Here is an 18,186-nt window from a genome sequence, read left to right as displayed (position 1 = left end):
CAAATTTGGGAGCCCTGGAGGGCACTGCCCAAGGAAAACCGTCCGCTATGTCACCCCAGCTCCTGGAGGCAGAATCCTGGCTGCAAGAGCAGGGCTGTGTCCTGGACGTTGAGGATATGGGCCAGAGTGCCGAGGCCATGCAGGCCTTTCTGCGGCGGCTGGAGGCGACCAGGAGAGACCTGGAGGGGTTCGGCACACGCATCGAGAGGCTGCAGCAGACAGCAGCCCTCCTGGAGAGCAGGCAGAACCCAGAAAGGTGCGTCGAAGCCAGGACCAAATAGGGAGGAGCAGGGAGGGGTCCTTCCTGCAGAGGCGCGAGGCCGGTCCAGTCTGGAGAGGAAGGGCTCCAGGCGGGTTGTCCTTCCTGCTGCAGCCCCAAGGTGCTCGCCCAGATGTGCAGGGTGAGGGACGCCCACTCGGGGCTGCTGCAGAGAGCGGAGGGCAGGCGGCAAGGCCTGCGGGAGCAGCTGCAGCTCCACCAACTGGAGCGGGAGGCCCTGCTCCTGGACGCCTGGCTGGCCAGCAAGGTGGCCACTGCCGAGTCCCAGGACTACGGGCAGGACCTGGAGGCCGTCAAGGTGAGTCCCTCCTGAGCACACCTGAGGAGAGGAGATTAAGGGGCCCTCAAGGACGGGGGGTGGGGGGGGCATACGGGAAGTGGGGGTCTCTGCACTATGGGAGGATTCCTGCAGTTCTACCGGCAGGGCCAAGGGACGTCAGAAGTGGCAGATACTGCCAAGCCCTTTGTCAGCTTTGGGAGCTGCTGGACACCACCTCCAGAGTGACCTCCCCGGCTCTGCACCCTGCAGGTGCTGGAAGAGAAGTTCGACACTTTCAGAAAGGAAGTCCAGAGCCTGGGGCAGGCCAAGGTGCAGGCCCTGCGGGAGCGGGCAGGCGCCCTGGAACGCGCAGCACCCAGGTGCTCTCCCCAGATTCAAGCGCAGAGGAGCCGCGTCGAGGCCACTTGGGAGAGGCTGGACCGGGCAGTGAAAGCCCACACACAGGTAGGTGACTCCAGGGGCAGCCAAGGGGCGGGGACATCTGTGCCTCCTGCCTGGGCCAGGGCCAGGCAGCCCGCCAGCTGCGTGCATGCGTGCGTGTGCGTGCGTGCGTGCGTGCGTGTGTGTAGGGAGGTGGCTGCCTCTAACGCCCAGTGCCAAGCAGATCAAAAGTCCCCAAGTCTTCCTGAGTTTCCCCACTGATTTGGTTTCCCCCCGGGGCAGCGCCCACCTCCCAGGAGAACCAGGAAGCATGTCTGGCCGGCTCCTGACCCCACTGAAGCTCACTCCAAACACAGGCTTCAGGTTTATTAAGACACAGGCCCTGTTGGTCTCTTGTCCTTCACCACACACACTAACTGGGCGAGATCACTCCACCCATTCACTCTTCTCATCTGAAAGTTCTGCTTTGTGCACCGAGGACATCCTCGGTGCTCCTCCGTGACCTGCACTCTCAGCCAGAGCTGGCGGTTTCTAGAAAAGCCTCCCAGGTCCCCGAGCCCCTGACAGAGCCTGCGGCCCAGGGATGCCATCTCTGAGGGTCCTGGTCGGGCAGCCTCCCGAGGCAACCCTCTTCATCTCAGCCAGATGCCCCCAAAACAGCTCCTCCCTCCTGTGGACTCATTCCCACCTGCTTCGGAGCCCCCACCTCTGCCTGTCTCATGAGTGGGGCACTGAAGACCCTCCCCTCACAGAATTCCCGGGGGCCACACCCTGTCATCAGTAGCATCACGCATTCGCCGAGCGGCAGCCACATCTGGGACATTTTCTGTACCCAGTGTTCATGAACGAGTCGCCAAGCCCCAAGGACCTCCTTGTTTAAAAGGAGGTGGCCCAGGGAGCCACATCTCCAGGGAGAGAGGACCCTGACCAGAGCAGGCCCTCCCTTCTCTCCCAGAATCTGGCCACAGCCCGTGAGGTCCGCTGCTTTGAGCAGGCGGCAGCCGAGCTCCGGGGCCGGATGCAGGAGAAGGCCGCCCTGGTGGCAAGAGATGCCTGTGGTCACAGCCTGGCATCGGTGCAGACCCTGCAGCAACAGCACAGAGGCCTGGAGGTAAGCGTCCTCGCCCTGTGGCCCATCTGACCTCCTCCCCTGAGTGAGGGGACCCTGGATGTGGGAAGGGAGGGCTTGCTTGCCCAGGCTGTGGAGCAGTCCGGGAGCACAGCTGGACTCCTCAGAGAGGATGGGTGCTCCCTGAAGAGGAGCAGGCATTGGGTTGCCAACAGGTGAGGCCTGATCCTGTGTTCTGGCGGCAGAGGGAACTGGCAGCAGTGGAGAAGGAGGTGGCCCAGGTGCAGAGGGAGACCTGCCGGCTGGGCCAGCTGCACCCTGTGGCTCAGGAGGGCCTGGCCAAGCAACTGGCTGAGGTGCAGGAGGCCTGGGCCACCCTGAACGCGAAGGTCCAGGAGCGAGGTCGGCAGCTGGAGGAGGCTGCCCGAGGCCACGCCTTCCTCGGATGCTGTCGGGAACTGCTGTAGGTGGCATCCTGCCCCAGCTGTTGGCTCAGCTCTGCCCTTTCGGGGTGGGGGTCACCCCATCCCCCTGTGCAGCTCATGCCCTGCCCCCCACCCCAGTCCACCCTCCTGGCCCTGACAACAGCTTCCCCTCCCTGCCCTGCAGAGCGTGGGCTCAGGAAAAGCAGAGGCTGGTGTCCTCAGAGGAGCGGGCGGGGGAAGTGGCTGGGGCTGAGTGGCTCCTGGAGCTGCACGAGGAGCTGGGGCAGGAAATCAAGGAGCACTGCCTTCAAGCCCAGGATGTACAGCAGGAAGGGCAGCAGCTGGTGGACAGTGGCCACTTCATGTCCCTGGAGGTATGAGCACAGAGATGCGTCTGGGGCTGAGCTGGGCCCACAGCCCAGTTACCCAAGGCCTTGCCACCCTGAGCAGGAGAAGGCCAGGAGGGGTGGCCAGAGGCGGGGAGGGTCCGGGCCTCAGGGTCTTCCCTCGACACCTCTGCTGGGCGCTCCAGCCCTGCCCCACCCCGTGGCTCTGCCTGAGCTTCTCACCTACAGCACCCCTCCCACCAGGTGGCAGAGTGTCTGCAGGAGCTGGACGGGCGGCTGCGGGCCCTCAGGGAGGCCTGGGCCCGGTGCCGGGAACGCTGTGAGGAGAGCTGGCACCTGCAGAAGCTGCGGCAGGGGCTGGCCCAGGCCGAGGCCTGGCTGGTCTGCCAGGAGGGCCTCCTGCTGGACCCCGGCTGCGGGGTGAGCCGAGACCCTGCCCCTTAGCTGGCTGCACCGTCTGGCGGCTACAGCCAAGGGCGGATCCTGCCGCGCCTCTGCTCCCTGCCCCCGGGCTGGGCTGCGGAGGGTGAGGAAACGGCTCTCTGCACCCCCACGAGCCGGGCCTCCCCCTGCTTGCTTCTCCCCAGCACTCAGTGTCCGACGTGGAGCTGCTGCTCCGCAGACACCAGGACTTGGAAGAGCGGCTGGCCGCCCAGGAAGAGAAGCTTGCCCGACTGCAGAGGAAGGCGGGGGTGAGCGGAGGCAGGGGCGAGGGTGCACCGGGAGACGGGGCCTGGGGGCCCGTGGTCGGGGTGGTCCTGGTCCCAGCCTGAGCATCGGGGTCTCTCCAGGCACTGAGACCCTTCGGGAAGGTCCTGTTCTTTCCCTTGCTGCTGCGTCCTGTCACCCTCACCTCCGGGTGGGCGAGGGCTCCGCGTGGACCAGGTTGAGAGGGAAGCGGCCTGAGCTGGAGCAGGAATAGATGAAGAACACTGAGGAGATGGAGGCTCTCTGGGTGGGAGGGACGTGGGGAGGAGAGGCTGGAGCACCGTGCCCCCAGAGCCCTGGCCTGCCTAAGGAGCTCCCCTTGCCCCCTCCCCAAGGTGGAACAGAAGCAGCAGGTGAAGGGGCTGAGACCCAAGAGAGCGGGCAGCGGGCTGACCTCCCTCCAGCAGAGCCCCTTGGGAAGCTGGTGGCCCGGAGTACAGCTGACCGAGAGGAGGGACCTGCAGCCACGTGTCCCCATCAGGCCACACATACCCTTCACCACCACTGTCTCCCTAGAGCACGCAGCAGGGACTGTGGGGGTGAGGAGCCCACAACCTGAGCCAGCAGGGCAGCGCCGGGGGAGGGGGCGTCAGGGAGGGTTAGATGCCTCACCCACCTGCCAAAGGGGACCCCGTCCTCTGTGCCAGTCGTGATGTTTCCTGGGCCCCATCTTGCATTTTCAGGACGCAAGGGGTGCCCCCACCACAGAGGGATTTTTGGAGCTTAAGCAGCAGCTCCCGCCTGGGAAAAGGCAGGTACGTGCCCGGAGGTCGCTTCTGCAGAGCTCCCCTCCGCAGAACCACCCGAGGGCTCGGGGGGCCGCGGGGCCTGGTGCGCCGGAGTTGGGTGGACACCTCCCCCAGCCCTTTCTTCGCACAGTCTGGCTCCTTGGGGCCACTTCACAGCTCCTGTCCTCACCCAGGTGGGGATGGGCCCCGCTTCTTCCTCCTCCTGGCTTCCCTGGACATTACCCCCTGGCTCCCTCCTCCCCGTGGACGCCGTGGTCCAGTCCAGTCCTTTCCCTGGGAGCCTCTGGAGACACACGGGCTTTGGCAAGGCGGGTGCGGCCCCACTGCCTTCTCTCTACAGCCCAGTCTGAGCCCCTGGGAGGGCTGCCCTGGGACCCTGGGGGGCAGCTGCCTGAGCCTGCCCCAGCACAAGCAGGTGGCAGCCGAGGAACTGGGCAGCGGGTGGGCGGGCAGAGGATGAGGAAGGCCCCACAGGGAAAAGCAGAGGCAGCCATGGTAACCCCTGCCACTCATCTCTCCTCAGAACGCGGCTTCCACAGCCACCCTTGACCTCGCAGGCGCCCAGCGTGACAGGCCAAGGGAGCACCGTGACGGAAAACACACTTTCTCCTTAAGGTGAGGGCCGTGTCCGGGGAGAGACACCGGCCCCGGGACACACTGACTCGGCAGGCACAGCCTCCCAGGAGCCGCTGAGGGGGCCGGAGGTGGGGGTCCCTGCACCAGAGGCAAAGAGTTTGACTTGTGACTGTCTGGGTGACAGGCTGTCTGCAGCAGAGACCCTGTCTGCAGCACCACCTGAAGGGCAGGCTGAGAGCAGGCGTGGAGCTCTGAGCAGCGTGGCAGGTAAGCTCCAGAGGAGGCGGGGGGCATTGATTCCCTGGGCCCCAGGCTGCCGGTGTTTAATGCATCCTTGGAAGTTTCACTGCTACTGTCTGCCTGAGAGGTAAGTGGGAGTTCTTTTTTTCCTCAATTTAAGGCCCAGAGAGGGTAAGCAACGTGCCAGAGATCACATAGCTAATTAGAAGTGGGCCCAGGCTTTATCCCCCGACAGCCTCCCGGGTCTGTTCCACCCACGTGGGAGTCTGACTCCCCTGAGCCCTTCCCTTAAGGATTCTCACGGGCTTCCCCGTGCTCTGCTCTGATACTGAGGCCTTTTCCAACCTTCTAGTCTTCAGACAGCTATGAATGCGCCTCCCTTGGGGTGTCCTGTAGACAGTGGCCAAGCCCAGTTCTAGTCGCGGAGACGTACACAGGAAGCACCCCTGGGACCAGCAATCTCTCAACGCTGTGCCCCGACGGGCTCCACGTGGCGAGAGCGTGTAGGGCCCCATCTGAGAGTGCCCCCTGGCTCCTGGCTCTGTTCCTCACACTGTCTCTGTTCCGGCTGGGATCTCCCTCAAGCTGGCCTTCCAGAATCCCAAAGGGACCCGTTTCTCCAGGTTGAGCCTTTCTGAGCCCACCGGCACTCAGCCTTCCAGGAGGCCGGATGCACTGGGGAAACCTGGGCTGCACCTCCGCAGGGGCACGGCTTGGTGTGTGCTAGGGCCTTCAGGAGCAGGCGCCTCTTAGACTGTCTGGGCTGCTCTAACAAATACACCGCACACTGGGTAGGCTGTGAACAACAGACATTTATTCCTCACAGTTCTGGAAGCTGAGACGTCACCTCAAGGCCCCTCCTTGTACCGCCAACCACCATGGGGTTAGGACTTCAGCCCATGACAAGGAGGAAGGCGCAGGCACGGAGTCTGCCGCTGCAGGCGGCCCGGCGCCCGGGCCAGGCCAACCACTGTTCCTCCTTTGCTCTGCAGCCCCCCGTCTGAGCCCAGAGCTCCAAGCCAGACCCTTGGGCTTCCCGGCTGAGCATGCTGCTGAGAAGGTGCCCGGCACGGCTGCTCCACTTCGGTAGGGCACCTGGGTGTGTGGGCAGGAGTCCTGAGCCCCCACGACTGGCACAGACGCTGCCCTCTTAAGCCCAAGGTCCTGGGACTCAAACTACACTGCTCAGCCACCCCCGGCAACTCCCAGCAGTGGCAACGGAGTCAGACCTGAGGCTCCCTTTCCCCCCAGATTCCCGGGCTGTCCCCCGCCCTCCTCGCTGGGGGAGATGCGACTGTGCACCGATGGCCACCCAGGGCCCGCGTGGCTCCCGCAGTTGGCCGGCCCTGCAGAGGAAACCGCATGAGGCTCCCACCAGCGGTCCTGCTCAGGCCAGACCCACAGTGAGTGGACCCGGTTTCCTCTGCACACACCAGGAAGCCTGCCTGGCACCCACACACCCTCCCTCCTTGCTCTCCTCCTGTCCTTCCTCTGCAAGATGCAGCAGTGTTTGCAGGGCTGCCAGACCCCTCCTCCACCCTTGCTCCTGTCCCCACTCTCTGCCTCCATTCTCCCAGGGTCTCCCCAGTCCAAGGACCAGGTCCCTGCTCCAAGGGGGAAAGGGAGGAGCCTTACTGTTCTAGAGAGGCCGGGAGTCAGGATGTCACCCAGACACACACCCACAGACCCCACGACCCACACACAGGTTCACACACGGAACAGACATACACACACGGACAGCACAGAGAACCACTCATGTCACAACAAGGGTGGCAGCCCTAGCTGTGGTGTCTGGTATAATTATCCACTCCCGCAGGGCCTGTGGGTTCCAATGTATGATTCAGAGGATGTGCTGCTGAGTCAGGCCTTGTCCAGGACACAGTGACTTCCAAGCGTATCAGGGCAGCCCTCTCTTCCGCTCTGTGCCCCAGGCACATGCCCAGGGCAGACAGATGTAGGGCGCCGGGTCATGGGAACCAGTCCTCTCCCACCCACCCCGCACACCATGGTCCTTCCCGCAGCTGCGTCCCAGCATCCACATCCGCATCCATGATAGGAGGAGGTGCGGTATTCCAAGCGAGGCCAGAGGCCTGGGGCACCCGTGCTTGGAGAAGGTTCTGGGGCAGCCAGGCCCTAAATTCACTCCACCTCCCTCTTCTCCCAACAGGTCTGGGCCCTGAAGCGAACCTGGAGGTGGCACCAAACCTCAACACCCTTGAGGGGACCAGGAGACCCAGCTGTCAGGCTCCTCGGGACCAACTTCTGGAATAGACGGTTCCTTGTTAGGAGACATGCCCCACCAAGCTCACAGCTTGCTGAAGTCACGCCAGTAGCACTGGTCTGTCTTTGGCTCATCGGATCCCAGGTCTGGCCATCCCGACCATAGGACAGGAAGCAGCCTTTGGACTGAGTCCCTGGGTGAGGAGGACAGGGGTGCTGGCTGTCTTTGCCTGCAAGTCACCTGGGCAGGGCCAGGGCTACAGCAGCAAGATCCACACCCCCCCCCCCCCCAACACCTGCCCCGCCAGGCCAAACTGGCCTCCCCTCTGCTTAAAGAGACTGGGCCTGAGTGGAGCAGACACGGCCGTGAGCTCACTGCCCGCTCTTCAGGGGAAGCTGGCTTGCTGGCTGTGTAAGGTGCCTGGGGAGACCTTTTGTTTTCTAAACCAGTCCTTGCCCTGGGGGGGAATGACCTGTCCCTTCTTGGCAGCAATGACAGTAATCTCCGTAACGCCTCATGTTTGCATGAGCCTCTGTAATATGTAAAGTGCTATTTCACGCTGTACAGCCACTCAAGGGAGCAAGGAAGGGAAAGGACACACAGGTCCCGGGCTCTGTGCGCTTCCACAAGCCTGGCCCACGCCGCCCCACCCTCCCCCCGCTGCCATAGGACCTCTGAATCGTCTCCAGCCACGTCACGGAGGCCAGGCCCCAGCCCCTGTTTAAAACCCTCAGCCTACCCCAGGGTGCCCGTGGCAGGGGTGCCGGTGGCTTCGGTGCCACACCTGGGTGGGGCTGGGCACCCCGACGAGCCCCTCAGAGGGCTGGAGCCCACAACTGCGCCGTCCACACTGCCAGAGGCTCTGGAACTTGGAGATGGCAGGCTCCACCCCGACTCAGCTGGAGCAGCAAGGCAGCCGAGGAGCGAGCCTGAGAAAGAGCCCGGGGCCGCGGGGCCGGGGCACGGCCTCCTCCCGCCATCACTCGGGCCGGCGCTGCCTGCGCTGCCTCCGCCGCTGCACGGCCTGGCGCAGGGCCTCCAGCAGCTGCTCCTGGCTGTTGCAGATGTTGTAATGCGTCAGGCGGAGCAGCTTGTCCATGTCCTCCTGGCTGTAGGTCACCTTCAAGTAGTGGTAGGGGGAGTCGGATGAAGACAGGTTCACCACCCCGGCCTCCTCCTCCTCCGCTGTCCGCCGGACCCCTGTGGAGAGAGCGCAGCCCGGCCATGGGGGACACCTGCTGGGGGTGAAGGGCAGGTTTGGGGTTACCTGGGGGGAGGCACAGAGGATGGAGGAGGGGGGATGGTGGCTCACCGGGGGCTGAGTGCTCCCGGAAGGAGGCATTAACCAGTGGGAAGTGCAGCACGGCAGGGGTGTCGGGGCAGGCGGGGTCCAAGAAGAGGTGGCACTCCCGGGGCTGGCGCTGCTCCTCGGGGCTGGGCGAGATGGACGGGAACGGAATGCCCTGCTCCTGGCAGAAGCGGCCCAGGAGCTGCAGCTGCTGCAGGGCGGGCAGAAGGGGCATCAGCAGGATGGGCCACGGGCTCCCGGTGTCCTCCACACGGGGCTGACTGAACGTGCAGGGCCACGACGATGCAGGACTCAGTGCCCAGATGCCAAGTCAGAAGCTAGTGGGCCCAAAAGGCCAGACTGGCATAAATGCTCTAAACCTGGCAGCCTGTCTACAGCAGCTCCTTTGGTCTCAACGAAGCCAGGCTGCTAACAACCCCCAGGTTCTGCAATTGGGAGGCAAAATCCTTCACAGAAACGCAAAGCAAGGCGTCCCAGAGGTTCAGGACCAAACAGGGTGCAGGTACATTTAAAATGAAATACATTTGAAAACACTGCCCGCTTCCCATCACTCCAACTTCCTGAGCAGAGCACGTTTCCCCTGGGGGAGAGGTCATAGAATCCACAGCCCTTCGTTCACACAGTGTCGCTGTCACAGCCCCTAAGGGAAGCTGGCCCAGAAACCAGACTCCAAAACAGATCTCTCCAGAGTCAGGATGTGAGGCCAGGCCTGGGGCTGCCCCCACCTCCCAAGCCTGCCCGCAGCCCACCTGAAAGGCTCCGTGGAGGTTGTAATCTAGTGACAGGATGAGGTCCACATCCCGTGTGGGCCGCAGGAGGGGTGGACAGCTGGTGTTGACAAGGTAGCCAACATCCAACAGGCAAAGGTAGGGTTCTGCAGGCGTCAGCTGGTTGGGCAGGCCGTCCAGTTTGGTGGCTGGAAAGGTGGGGGGATCGGGTGGAGAGTAGCTGTCCCTGGCGCTGAGGGCACCAGCCCCTCCAGCCTAACGCCAGCGCCTTGCTGCGGACAGAAGGAGGCTCTGCCCTCGGGCTCCTGCTCTCTCCTGCCAAAGCAGCCCCTCAACGCTCGAGGCCCCACAGATGGGCCCTGACCCCGACATAGGAAGAGGAAAAGGGGCTCCTGCTCCAAGCCACCCAGAGACCTGAGCTCAAGTGAATTGGGGCCGAGGGATTGGAGAGGGCAGGTGTCTGGACCAGGGACCCAAGGCTCAGGCAGCCATGGGAAGAGTTTGGAGAGCTGGGATCAGGGGGAGAAAAGTAATACCTTTCCAGGCAGAGAAGTGAGGATGCTGGAAATAGTCCTTGTGGAAAGAGAGGCCACGTAGGAAATTGTGGGTGGCCTGGGCGAGTGGACGCCGTGTCACAAGGTCAGTGAAAAACTCAGCTATCCTGCCGGCCACTGAGGGAGGCTCTTCTATCTTCAGAAGGGGGACCTGCTCCTTGTCTGCAATCAAGAAGGGGGGACATGGGGACCTTTGGACCCTTATTCCAGCCTCTGTGGACTCACAGAGGCCTGAGAGCCAGCCCCACACTCCCCAAATACAACCCCACTGGCTGCCTCTCCCACCCTGGCGAAAGAGCCCAGGCACCTACCCAGGCTGGCCTGAGCCTGTGCCCAGCGGTCCCAGAACTGGCTGGGCTCGGAGGACCAATACAAGCTGTCCTGGAGGTTGGCTGCGTACAGGTTGCTCCAGATACCTGAGGAGGAGACCCGAGAGGAAGAGTCCCCCACCTCACCACAACCAGACCCTTCCCCGTGGCCCGTCTGGGCCCAGGAAACGTCCCAGGGACTGAGTGAGACAGCTGAGCCCACCATCCAGCCCAGGCCCATTCTCCCCACGACCCCAGCTTCTCCCACCTCCCAGACACCCTCACCTTCCAGGAAGCAGACGCGGGACTCAGGGAGCCGCTTTGTCAGGCGCCCCATGAAGAACTCGGAGCCGAAGAGCTCGGCGGGGATGAAGGCGCCGTACTTGGGAAAGCCGACCTCGTAGGGGGAGAACTCGCACCACTCTGTGAAGAGCCACACGGCCTCGGCGGGGGCCCGGAACCTGAGGCCCCTCGGGCACCGAGGCACCCGCCGCGGGCCCCACGTCAGGCAGCCGCGTGACCAGGAGGCTCAGCCTTGCTGCCGGCGCCCGGGGCGCGGGACCCACGGCGCCTGCCCCCACCCCAGAGCCTGAGGGACTCTGGTAGGCTGACAGGCTCGGGAAGGCACGCGACCTGGCCCAGAAGAGGGGGGTGTGGCACCCACCTTCACACACAGGCCCGGCGACCTCTCCCCCCACCAACTGCAAGAGCACGGGTCTCGGCTGCGGCACCACTCACCCCCAAATTCAAAGGTGGTCAGGTTCTGTTCCTTGGTGTTAAGGGCACAGTAAATGGGCAGAGGGTTCTGGCCGTGACTCAGGGCCTCCCGCTGGTCTGAGAGTTTGTGGTCGTGAGGCTGGGGGGAAGGTAACGTGATCCTAAAGCCGTGGCTTCCTGGGCCTTTCCCGGCCGCGGCTGCCCAGGGCGGCTGCTGCCCAGGGCGGCTCCCCATCTCCGGGCCTTGCCCTGGCTTTGGCCGCCCCCGTGCCGCCCACCCTGCCCTACCCCCTCGCCCATCCGTGCCCCTCCCCACACCTCGTCATGCAACAGTGCCTCGTTGACGAGGGCCCACAGGTCGGTGAAGCAGGTCGGGTAGCCCAGGCGCGCACGCGCGGCCAGCTCCTGCCCGTACCGCCGTAGCCGCCTGGGGGCCAGCACGCCCAGCTTGCTCTTGGTCACCTGGGTCTTCAGTGACTCGATGGGCCCTGCCAGGTCCTTCTGAGACCACTCTGGGTCCTCATAGAGGTTGGCCAAAGCCCTGGGAAAAGCCAAAGCCAGAGGGATTGTCACTGGAGGACCCCATCACTCGCCTTGGGCTCTCCCTATTCTAGGACGATGGTCCGAAAGACACCTTCCACGGTCCCCTTCAGCATCTTTCTCTCTGGCACGTGCGTTCTCCCATCCCTTCCAATGGGGTCACAGAGGCCTGTGGAGTCTTGCCACAACCCAACTAGCCACTGCCGGGCTCCCGCACACTCAGACTCACCAGGTGGAGCCCGAGGCCCCTGTGATGTAGGAGATGCAGTCCAGGAGGCCCAGCTCCTTCAGGCCAGCCAGCTGCCCATACAGGGAAGTCATGGCCCGGATCCCCCCACCGGTGGCCATAACAGCTACCACTGGGATCTGGAAGAGAGGACAGCCAGGCTCAGAGAGGACTTAAGGAGGGGGAAGGCCAAGCTGCAGGAAGTAGAGGCAGCAAGTCAACTGGCCGCTCAGCTCACCCACAGCTAAGGTCGGGCAAGATCCGATCAGGACTCTTGGGACCAGTTCTAGTCAGGCCTGCTGAGGAGGGTCTAGCTGGAAGTAGCCTTGCAAGGGTCGGGCTTGCCTGGTTTTAAGAACTCCAGGAAAACATGGACAAGTTCCAGGCCTCATCTCCTCACCTTTAGCCCCTAAGGGTCTGGTGGTTGCTTTCGGGAAGCCCCAGGGCCACCTCAAAAGTCTCCCACATGGCCACCCCTCTCCCTCTTTCACGGAGAGGCTATTTCCCTAGGAGACGCCCCAGGCGCATCTGCGCCTCCAGCGACCGCCCCAGGCCAGCAGGCAGCCCTCGGCCTGTACATCTTGCTGATCCGTCACCCCGGGCCCAGCCTCAGAACCTGGACCAGGCCAAGGATGAAGGACAATGAGAAGGAAAGCTAGCCCAGGGGGGCAGCTCGCAAGCTCCTGGTGCCTCATGCAACGTTCTGCATTTGATGTGATCAAGCTCCTGACAACATCAAGTGAAAGGGAAGCGGAGCAGGGTCCAAGGCTGGCTTGGCACCGGTTCCGGTCTGGTCAGGGCACAACCAGTCCCAGCATCCAGCACTGAACTCGAGGACGCCCACCCGACCCAGCCCAGTCCCCAGACCTCATCCTCCTGCAGGTCTCCGTCCAGCTGCAGGGCCTGCTTCAGGGCCTTGGCCACCACCTGCTTCCTCCTGCTCAGGAAGGCCTGCTCCTCAGCGCAGGGCCCGCAGCCCAGCCGCACGGCCAGCTCCCTTGGTCTGGGTGGGAAGGAAGGACCACGAGGCAGCTCTCAGCCTCGTCAGAGAAAGAGAAGCTGAGCCGGCCTGCCTGCCCTGGGAAGCCCACTGCCATCCTTCTCTCCTCTCCTCTCCCCAACCCTCACCCATGCTCCTGTGTCCTCACTGAAGCGTGACGTGTGGATGCGAGGGGGAGAAGGTGAACCCAGACCCTTGCAGGGACACCCTTGGGGAAGCAGCACACCAGATACACGGGACCAGCAAAGCGGTGACTCAAGAGGCTCCAGGGTGGGACCCAACACCATCCATCCACTTCCACCTCTCAGCCCGTCTCCCCACCCACCCAGAATGACTCCCGCGGGGACGGGAATGGTGTTGCCACGTCTTCATGCTGGGGAGCTGCTCGCGGGCATGTGGAGGGCCGGTGTGGGCGGCCCCTCCTGCCTCCTGAAGGTTAGCTGAGGCCCACCCACAACAGCAGCCCACAGGGGGAGGCTTCTCCTGGTTTCCTTGCTCCCTCTGTGCCTCTGACCACTCTCCCACTTCCATCTGCTTTTCCAGCCAAACATGTATCCAGTGCCTCCCATGTGCCAGGCACTGGGCTGGGCACCAGCCCTCTGACTGAGCCATGGAACATGTGTAAGAAGTTAACGAAAAGAGCCTTCGTCTGCCGAGGCTCCCGCACCTCGGGCCTCACCCCGCGCATCTCAGAGAGGGTTCACAGCGGTCGGGCCGGCGAGGGGCCGCCCTGCGCCCCTTCGCTCCTCCAGGCTGAGTGCCCGGCTGCTGCCCCCTGTGACCTCTCCCAATGCCCTGCCGGCCTCTCACCCTTCTTCTTTTTTCAGCTCCACCTTCATCAGGGGCTCCTGAAATCCATGAAGGCTCCAGTCACAAAGATGGGACGCTCTGTCTCCCTCATCCCAGCCCAAGCCGCGTCCCATGAAGGCCCCATGCTCTGTTGGGCCCCAACCATTTCCACAGAGGCCAAGCCTGAGGCCTGAAGGCAGGGACGCTCAGAGGACCCCTCTTCCCAGAGCCTGGGCTGGCACTTGTCCAGGAGCTGGCCTGAGGACAGAAGCTGCTGCAGAAGCAGGCCAGCCCTTCAAGGCCTGGGTCCTGGGCCCCGCCCCACCCACGCATCCGGCTTTCTTCCTCTGGGTGACCAGTACCTGGGACGTAGGGAAGACAAGTCTCACCACTTGGCCAGAGGGCAGGGCCTTCAGGGGCACCTTCAGCTGCTCTTGGGGGGCACCCTGCGGGGAGGCCGAAGAGGACCTAAGAATCTCCACCCTCCTGTTCCAGCAAAGTCTCACCGACTGCCCCGGGAGTGACAGAGAAGCAGAAGGAAGGCGGACAGGAGGCCGAGGTCAACCCCACACTTCCCAGGGTGCCTGACTCTGCCAGGGAATGATGGGGAGGGGCTCAGAATGAGCAGAGGGATAGGCTGGCAGGAGGTGCTGAGGGAAGGGAGCAGAGGGCCCTGCAGGCCCCGGCCCCGGGGATGGAGCAGACACTACCTGCAGGTGGATACTCAGCTCCTGCTCCCAGCAGGCCGGCCAGTGGAAGTGGAAGGAGCCGGTGCCCACGGAGGCCTCCTGCGGACCCTCATAGGACCCGGGGACCACAAGCTGAACTCTGCCTTCCGACCCTGGAAACAGGAACCAGAGCAGAGAGGCTGGGAATGGGATCTCAGCCCACAGAGGTCCCCGTCTCGCCTGAGGGGTTGGGGTCGGGGGGTGGGGGGGCCGTTCCCTCCCCTACGGAGATGGAGGTCTATCCCAGACCTAGGCTGGGAGGTGGGGCCCCGGCACGGCGAGACTAAGGGGGAGAGCCCCAGCGTGGACGCGTCCCCTAACCTCTGCCCGCAGCTGAGAGCTGGGGCAGCTAGTACAAGGTCCCCTCCAAGGTCCCCTTAGAAAGAGGAAGACAAGGGCTGGGAGCCGGGGGCCATCCCAGTGGGTCGGGGACTCACCCCGCTGGTCCCCTGCCTTCTCCAGTCGAACATGCAAGCGGGAGAGCTCCCGGGCCTGTGTCATTAGGAGAACCCTCAGACTCCAGCCCCTCCCCTGCTGGAGACCCACCCTCCCATCAGCCTGGTTCTTGCTCCTCCGCACCTTTCCACCTTGGCCCTGAGTCACCAAACATTTGCTTGGGATTGTATCCTCTTGAACTGAAAGCTCAGCCCCCCCACCCCCACCCGCTCTACCTGACCCCCATGGTGGGCCGGAGCTTCAGGCCCCAGGAGGAGGGGGAGCAGATGGCAGGAGGGAGGGGTTCTAGACTCACCACCAGGATGCCATTGCTGACCAGGTGCTCAGCACAGTCAGTCCTGCAAAGAGCCCCCAGTGACCCTTAGTGAGAATCCAGGTTCCCAGGTCCTCACCCCCCAAGGAGGCCTGGGTTTTCCTCCTCCACTCCTGATGCCTCCCAGGGAAGAGTGCCAGCTCTGGGTGCACTGGGCTCTGTCCTTCCCAGAAGGAATCACCCCCACCCGGGCACTGCCTCATGGCCCGACTTACAGATTCTGCAGCCGAAATTCAACTTCCAGCTGCTCCTCACCCTGGAGAGGGAAAGAAACGAGTTAAAGTGTGTGTGTGTGTGTGTGTGTGTGTGTGTGTGTGTGTGTGTGTGTGTGTGTGTGTGTGTGTGTGTGTGTGTGTGTGTGTGTGTGTGTGTGTGTGTGTGTGTGTGTGTGTGTGTGTGTGTGTGTGTGTGTGTGTGTGTGTGTGTGTGTGTGTGTGTGTGTGTGTGTAAGAAACGAGTTAAAGAGTGTGTGTGTGTGTGTGTGTTTCACCTGGGCTGCTGCAGTCCCAGTGGTGAGGAGAGCCACTGTCCACCTTCCCTGGACTGCTCCAAGAAAGCTGCCCTTGGCTTAAGGGCCAAGACAGAGGGTCGGGGACAGGACTGCTCTTTGGTGGACAGTAGCTCCTGGCTGACAAGAGGCCTCTCGGATGCCAGGGAAGCCTGTGCCACTCACTGGAGAAGAGAGCCATGGATCCGGCTACCCTCCAAAGCATGCCCTCCCCGGGGCTGAGGCCCTCTGCTGCCCTGCACACAGCCTTGCCTGAGGGTTCAGTGAGAAGCTCTTGTGCTGGGACTCCCCAGCCCGCAAAGTCCCCACGTCAAACAGCACCGACAACACAGGGTCATCCTTGGTCAGAAGGTCCTGGTCAAAGACTTTGAGTTGCACAATGTTCTGGAAGGGGAACAGAGTGAGAGGGCTGCAGGAAGAAGGGGTGGGAAGGGATGGGACAGTGAGGAGGGCCAGGGCTGACACCCACCCACCTTCAGCTGGCTGTGGATTCGGAAGTGAAAGCTCTGATTCCAGATGGGGTTTCTGCTGTTCTTGACTATGCGTGTCTGGAACAGGTGGCTGGAGGCCGTGGGCAGCCACAGAGTCACATAGTAGTCCGAGGGGGTCACTGTGGGAAGGAAGAATGAGCGGCCGGTGACACTCAAGAGCCCTTCCCAGCCTAGCTGCCTAGAGCCCACATCCTTCCATCACAGGCAGCCCCAAGAGACTAGAGACCCAGGGAACGGGGCTGGGATGGGAGGCAGGAGATGCAGACCTGACCTCGACGTTCCATCCACTACCGCCTCTCAGCACCCTCTCTAGGACCCACTGCACGCCCAGCCCTCCTGCCCTGCCCCACCCTGAAGCCAGCGGCAGAACCACTGCCCTCCCTGGGCCCAGCACTCACCTAGGTCCTTGGAGGGCAGACCACGGGCTTGTAGGACACGAATGGTGAGCAAGCAGTTCCCGGGCACCTTTGCCTGCAGAGGGAAAGAGAAACAGGCTTACTGCAGGCTGATGGGCCCAAAGGGGAGGCTGGGGTGATACTTTGAAGCCTAATCCTGAACCAAAGGGACCAGCCCTGCCCAGCCACAGGCCTGTCCTCCACCCGCCAGAGTCCTAGGCCGAAAGGAGACTATGGTATCTCCTGATGACGCCTGCCAACACTTACACAACACTCTGTACCAGCTCTGGTCCAACAGCTTCATGTAGAGTAACTCGATTTAATCATATAGCCACCCTATGTGAGGGGACTACTTATTATGACTAACCCCACAAGGAAACAAAGGCACAGAAAGGCTAAGTAGTTGCTTGCCTGAGATCCAGGGCCAGGATTGGACCAGGCTAGCTCAACCTGTGCTCTCAACCCCTACACTTACCTGCTTCCAGTTCCTGGTACAGTATCCCTACTCTTTCACCCCACAACCCTGGCTCCTCTTTACTAAGCAGCCTTGAAGCTGCTTTTGGGTGGCAGGGGGCCCCTGGGTCAGCAAAGAGGGTATGGATATAAGGCTACAGAGGGAAGGAAAGAGGTATGTCAGGGCCCTGCTTAGCCTTGGTCCCCCTGGTTGAGCTGCTGCCTGTACTCTCCATCCCCGGCCAGAAGACAATTCTGGAAATAGCTCTCCACTAGGCTAGGGACAGCAGTTATCAGCTCAGACCACGCATAGGTCATCCAGACCTCCAGGTCCTACAAGGTTAGGCTAAAGATGGTCCCCAGGTGGCCCCATTCGAATCCACAATCCCAGGTCTGGGGATATAGACCCTGTGCTAACCGATTCTTCCTTTTGGCCTCCAACCCTGCCTCAGAAGGGCCCTGATGGAATGGGGTCCAGGGGCAGAGCTGGAGAAGCTCATCCATCACTGTCAGCCCTGGGGCCCCCGCACCCCAAGCAACTGAGTCAGAAGGAACGCCGGAGCAGCCACTACCTCTGGGGCCCCAGGACGGCAGCTAGGAGCCTGAGTTCTCAGCGCCCAAATCCCCGGTGCCAGGGAGCTCTGCCTGGAGCCCACCTCCAGGGCAGGAAGAACTCAGAATGATCCTCCATCCCAAGATCCTGCCTCTTCCCTGGCTTCTGCTCCCTGCCCCGTTTCAAGGCCAGCAAACACCTCCCTTAAGAAACAGCATTAACCAGGCCCTGCAGGGACCCAGAGCCCTACCAGGTCTTACCAGAGCCATGAGGCAGAGAGTTGGTGGGAGGAAGGAGTGACGGGCAGCACCTGCAGGACTAAGGACTGTCAGCTTTTTCACCCAGGGCCAGGGATGTCCCAGCAGGCCCCAGGCTCCTCCCCGATTCCTCCCAAACGCCTCCACTCCACCCAAGCCCCACACCCACACCCACACCTGCCACCTGTCCAGGAAATGAGACACCTTAAACCTACACAGAGCCACTGTCACCCTCATGATGGGGCCTCAACACACCCAAAGACCCATTCTCTCTAGCCATCGCCATCTGGGCCTCCCCCCAGCCCTGCTCTCCCTGTCCCAGAGGCGGGGACAGCTCGCTGTCAGAGGCTGAGCAGGTGGCAGGGGACTAGGGGTTGGGGGCAGGACTGAAGGGGCAGCTAAGGTCTGAAAGGTCTGGAGAGCGGGGAGTGGGCCCCAGAGCAGCAGCAAACCTAAGAGCCGTGTCCCCCGTAGCAGGGCCTTTCTCAACCTCCTGGTGCCAACATGACAGAACCGCCCGGTCCTGACTGAAGTGCTCGGCCAGTCTGCGAGGAGCGCCCCGGGCCCCCGCGTGACCTGGCAGAG

At 62.8% G+C, this 18,186-nt stretch overlaps 2 protein-coding genes across 5 annotated transcripts in view; one reads left to right on the top strand and one right to left on the bottom strand.

Annotated features, from left to right (window-relative positions):
- The window catches only part of SPTBN5 (spectrin beta, non-erythrocytic 5), a 47,761-nt gene extending 40,032 nt beyond the window's left edge, over positions 1 to 7,729 (top strand). The window contains exons 53-67 of the mRNA XM_057721801.1: positions 60 to 256; positions 374 to 578; positions 810 to 1,004; positions 1,897 to 2,052; positions 2,256 to 2,473; positions 2,620 to 2,809; positions 3,026 to 3,202; positions 3,370 to 3,474; positions 3,826 to 4,029; positions 4,174 to 4,245; positions 4,763 to 4,854; positions 5,000 to 5,082; positions 6,048 to 6,141; positions 6,307 to 6,458; positions 7,223 to 7,729. Of these exons, the coding sequence (XP_057577784.1) occupies positions 60 to 256; positions 374 to 578; positions 810 to 1,004; positions 1,897 to 2,052; positions 2,256 to 2,473; positions 2,620 to 2,809; positions 3,026 to 3,202; positions 3,370 to 3,474; positions 3,826 to 4,029; positions 4,174 to 4,245; positions 4,763 to 4,854; positions 5,000 to 5,082; positions 6,048 to 6,141; positions 6,307 to 6,421 (2,103 nt within the window). The 3' untranslated portion in view covers positions 6,422 to 6,458; positions 7,223 to 7,729. The remainder of the gene's footprint in view (positions 1 to 59; positions 257 to 373; positions 579 to 809; positions 1,005 to 1,896; positions 2,053 to 2,255; positions 2,474 to 2,619; positions 2,810 to 3,025; positions 3,203 to 3,369; positions 3,475 to 3,825; positions 4,030 to 4,173; positions 4,246 to 4,762; positions 4,855 to 4,999; positions 5,083 to 6,047; positions 6,142 to 6,306; positions 6,459 to 7,222) is intronic.
- A 66-nt stretch (positions 7,730 to 7,795) lies between these two features.
- PLA2G4B (phospholipase A2 group IVB) lies at positions 7,796 to 18,144 on the bottom strand. 4 transcript variants are annotated; one of them, XM_057721818.1, is made up of 21 exons: positions 18,054 to 18,144; positions 17,605 to 17,654; positions 16,342 to 16,414; positions 15,926 to 16,062; positions 15,705 to 15,836; positions 15,160 to 15,200; positions 14,927 to 14,969; positions 14,613 to 14,667; positions 14,158 to 14,288; positions 13,810 to 13,893; positions 13,469 to 13,506; positions 12,526 to 12,661; positions 11,662 to 11,798; positions 11,211 to 11,433; positions 10,914 to 11,031; positions 10,461 to 10,598; positions 10,179 to 10,283; positions 9,850 to 10,029; positions 9,335 to 9,501; positions 8,589 to 8,775; positions 7,796 to 8,476 (listed from the first exon to the last, which is right to left on the bottom strand). In XM_057721818.1, the coding sequence occupies exons 2-21, from the start codon at positions 17,611 to 17,613 to the stop codon at positions 8,256 to 8,258; spliced, it is 2,355 nt and encodes a 784-aa protein (XP_057577801.1). In that variant the 5' UTR covers positions 17,614 to 17,654; positions 18,054 to 18,144; the 3' UTR covers positions 7,796 to 8,255. The 4 variants fall into 4 exon arrangements, with proteins under 4 accessions (XP_057577801.1, XP_057577799.1, XP_057577800.1 ...); XM_057721816.1 differs by lacking the exon at positions 18,054 to 18,144 and having other exon boundaries at positions 17,605 to 17,921; XM_057721817.1 differs by lacking the exons at positions 13,810 to 13,893; positions 18,054 to 18,144 and having other exon boundaries at positions 17,605 to 17,927.
- Positions 18,145 to 18,186: the final 42 nt, after the last annotated feature.

The sequence above is a fragment of the Hippopotamus amphibius genome, chromosome 2 (genome assembly GCF_030028045.1).
Source record: "Hippopotamus amphibius kiboko isolate mHipAmp2 chromosome 2, mHipAmp2.hap2, whole genome shotgun sequence".
Classification (NCBI taxonomy): domain Eukaryota; kingdom Metazoa; phylum Chordata; class Mammalia; order Artiodactyla; family Hippopotamidae; genus Hippopotamus; species Hippopotamus amphibius.
This window is presented reverse-complemented; position numbering and strand designations above follow the sequence as displayed.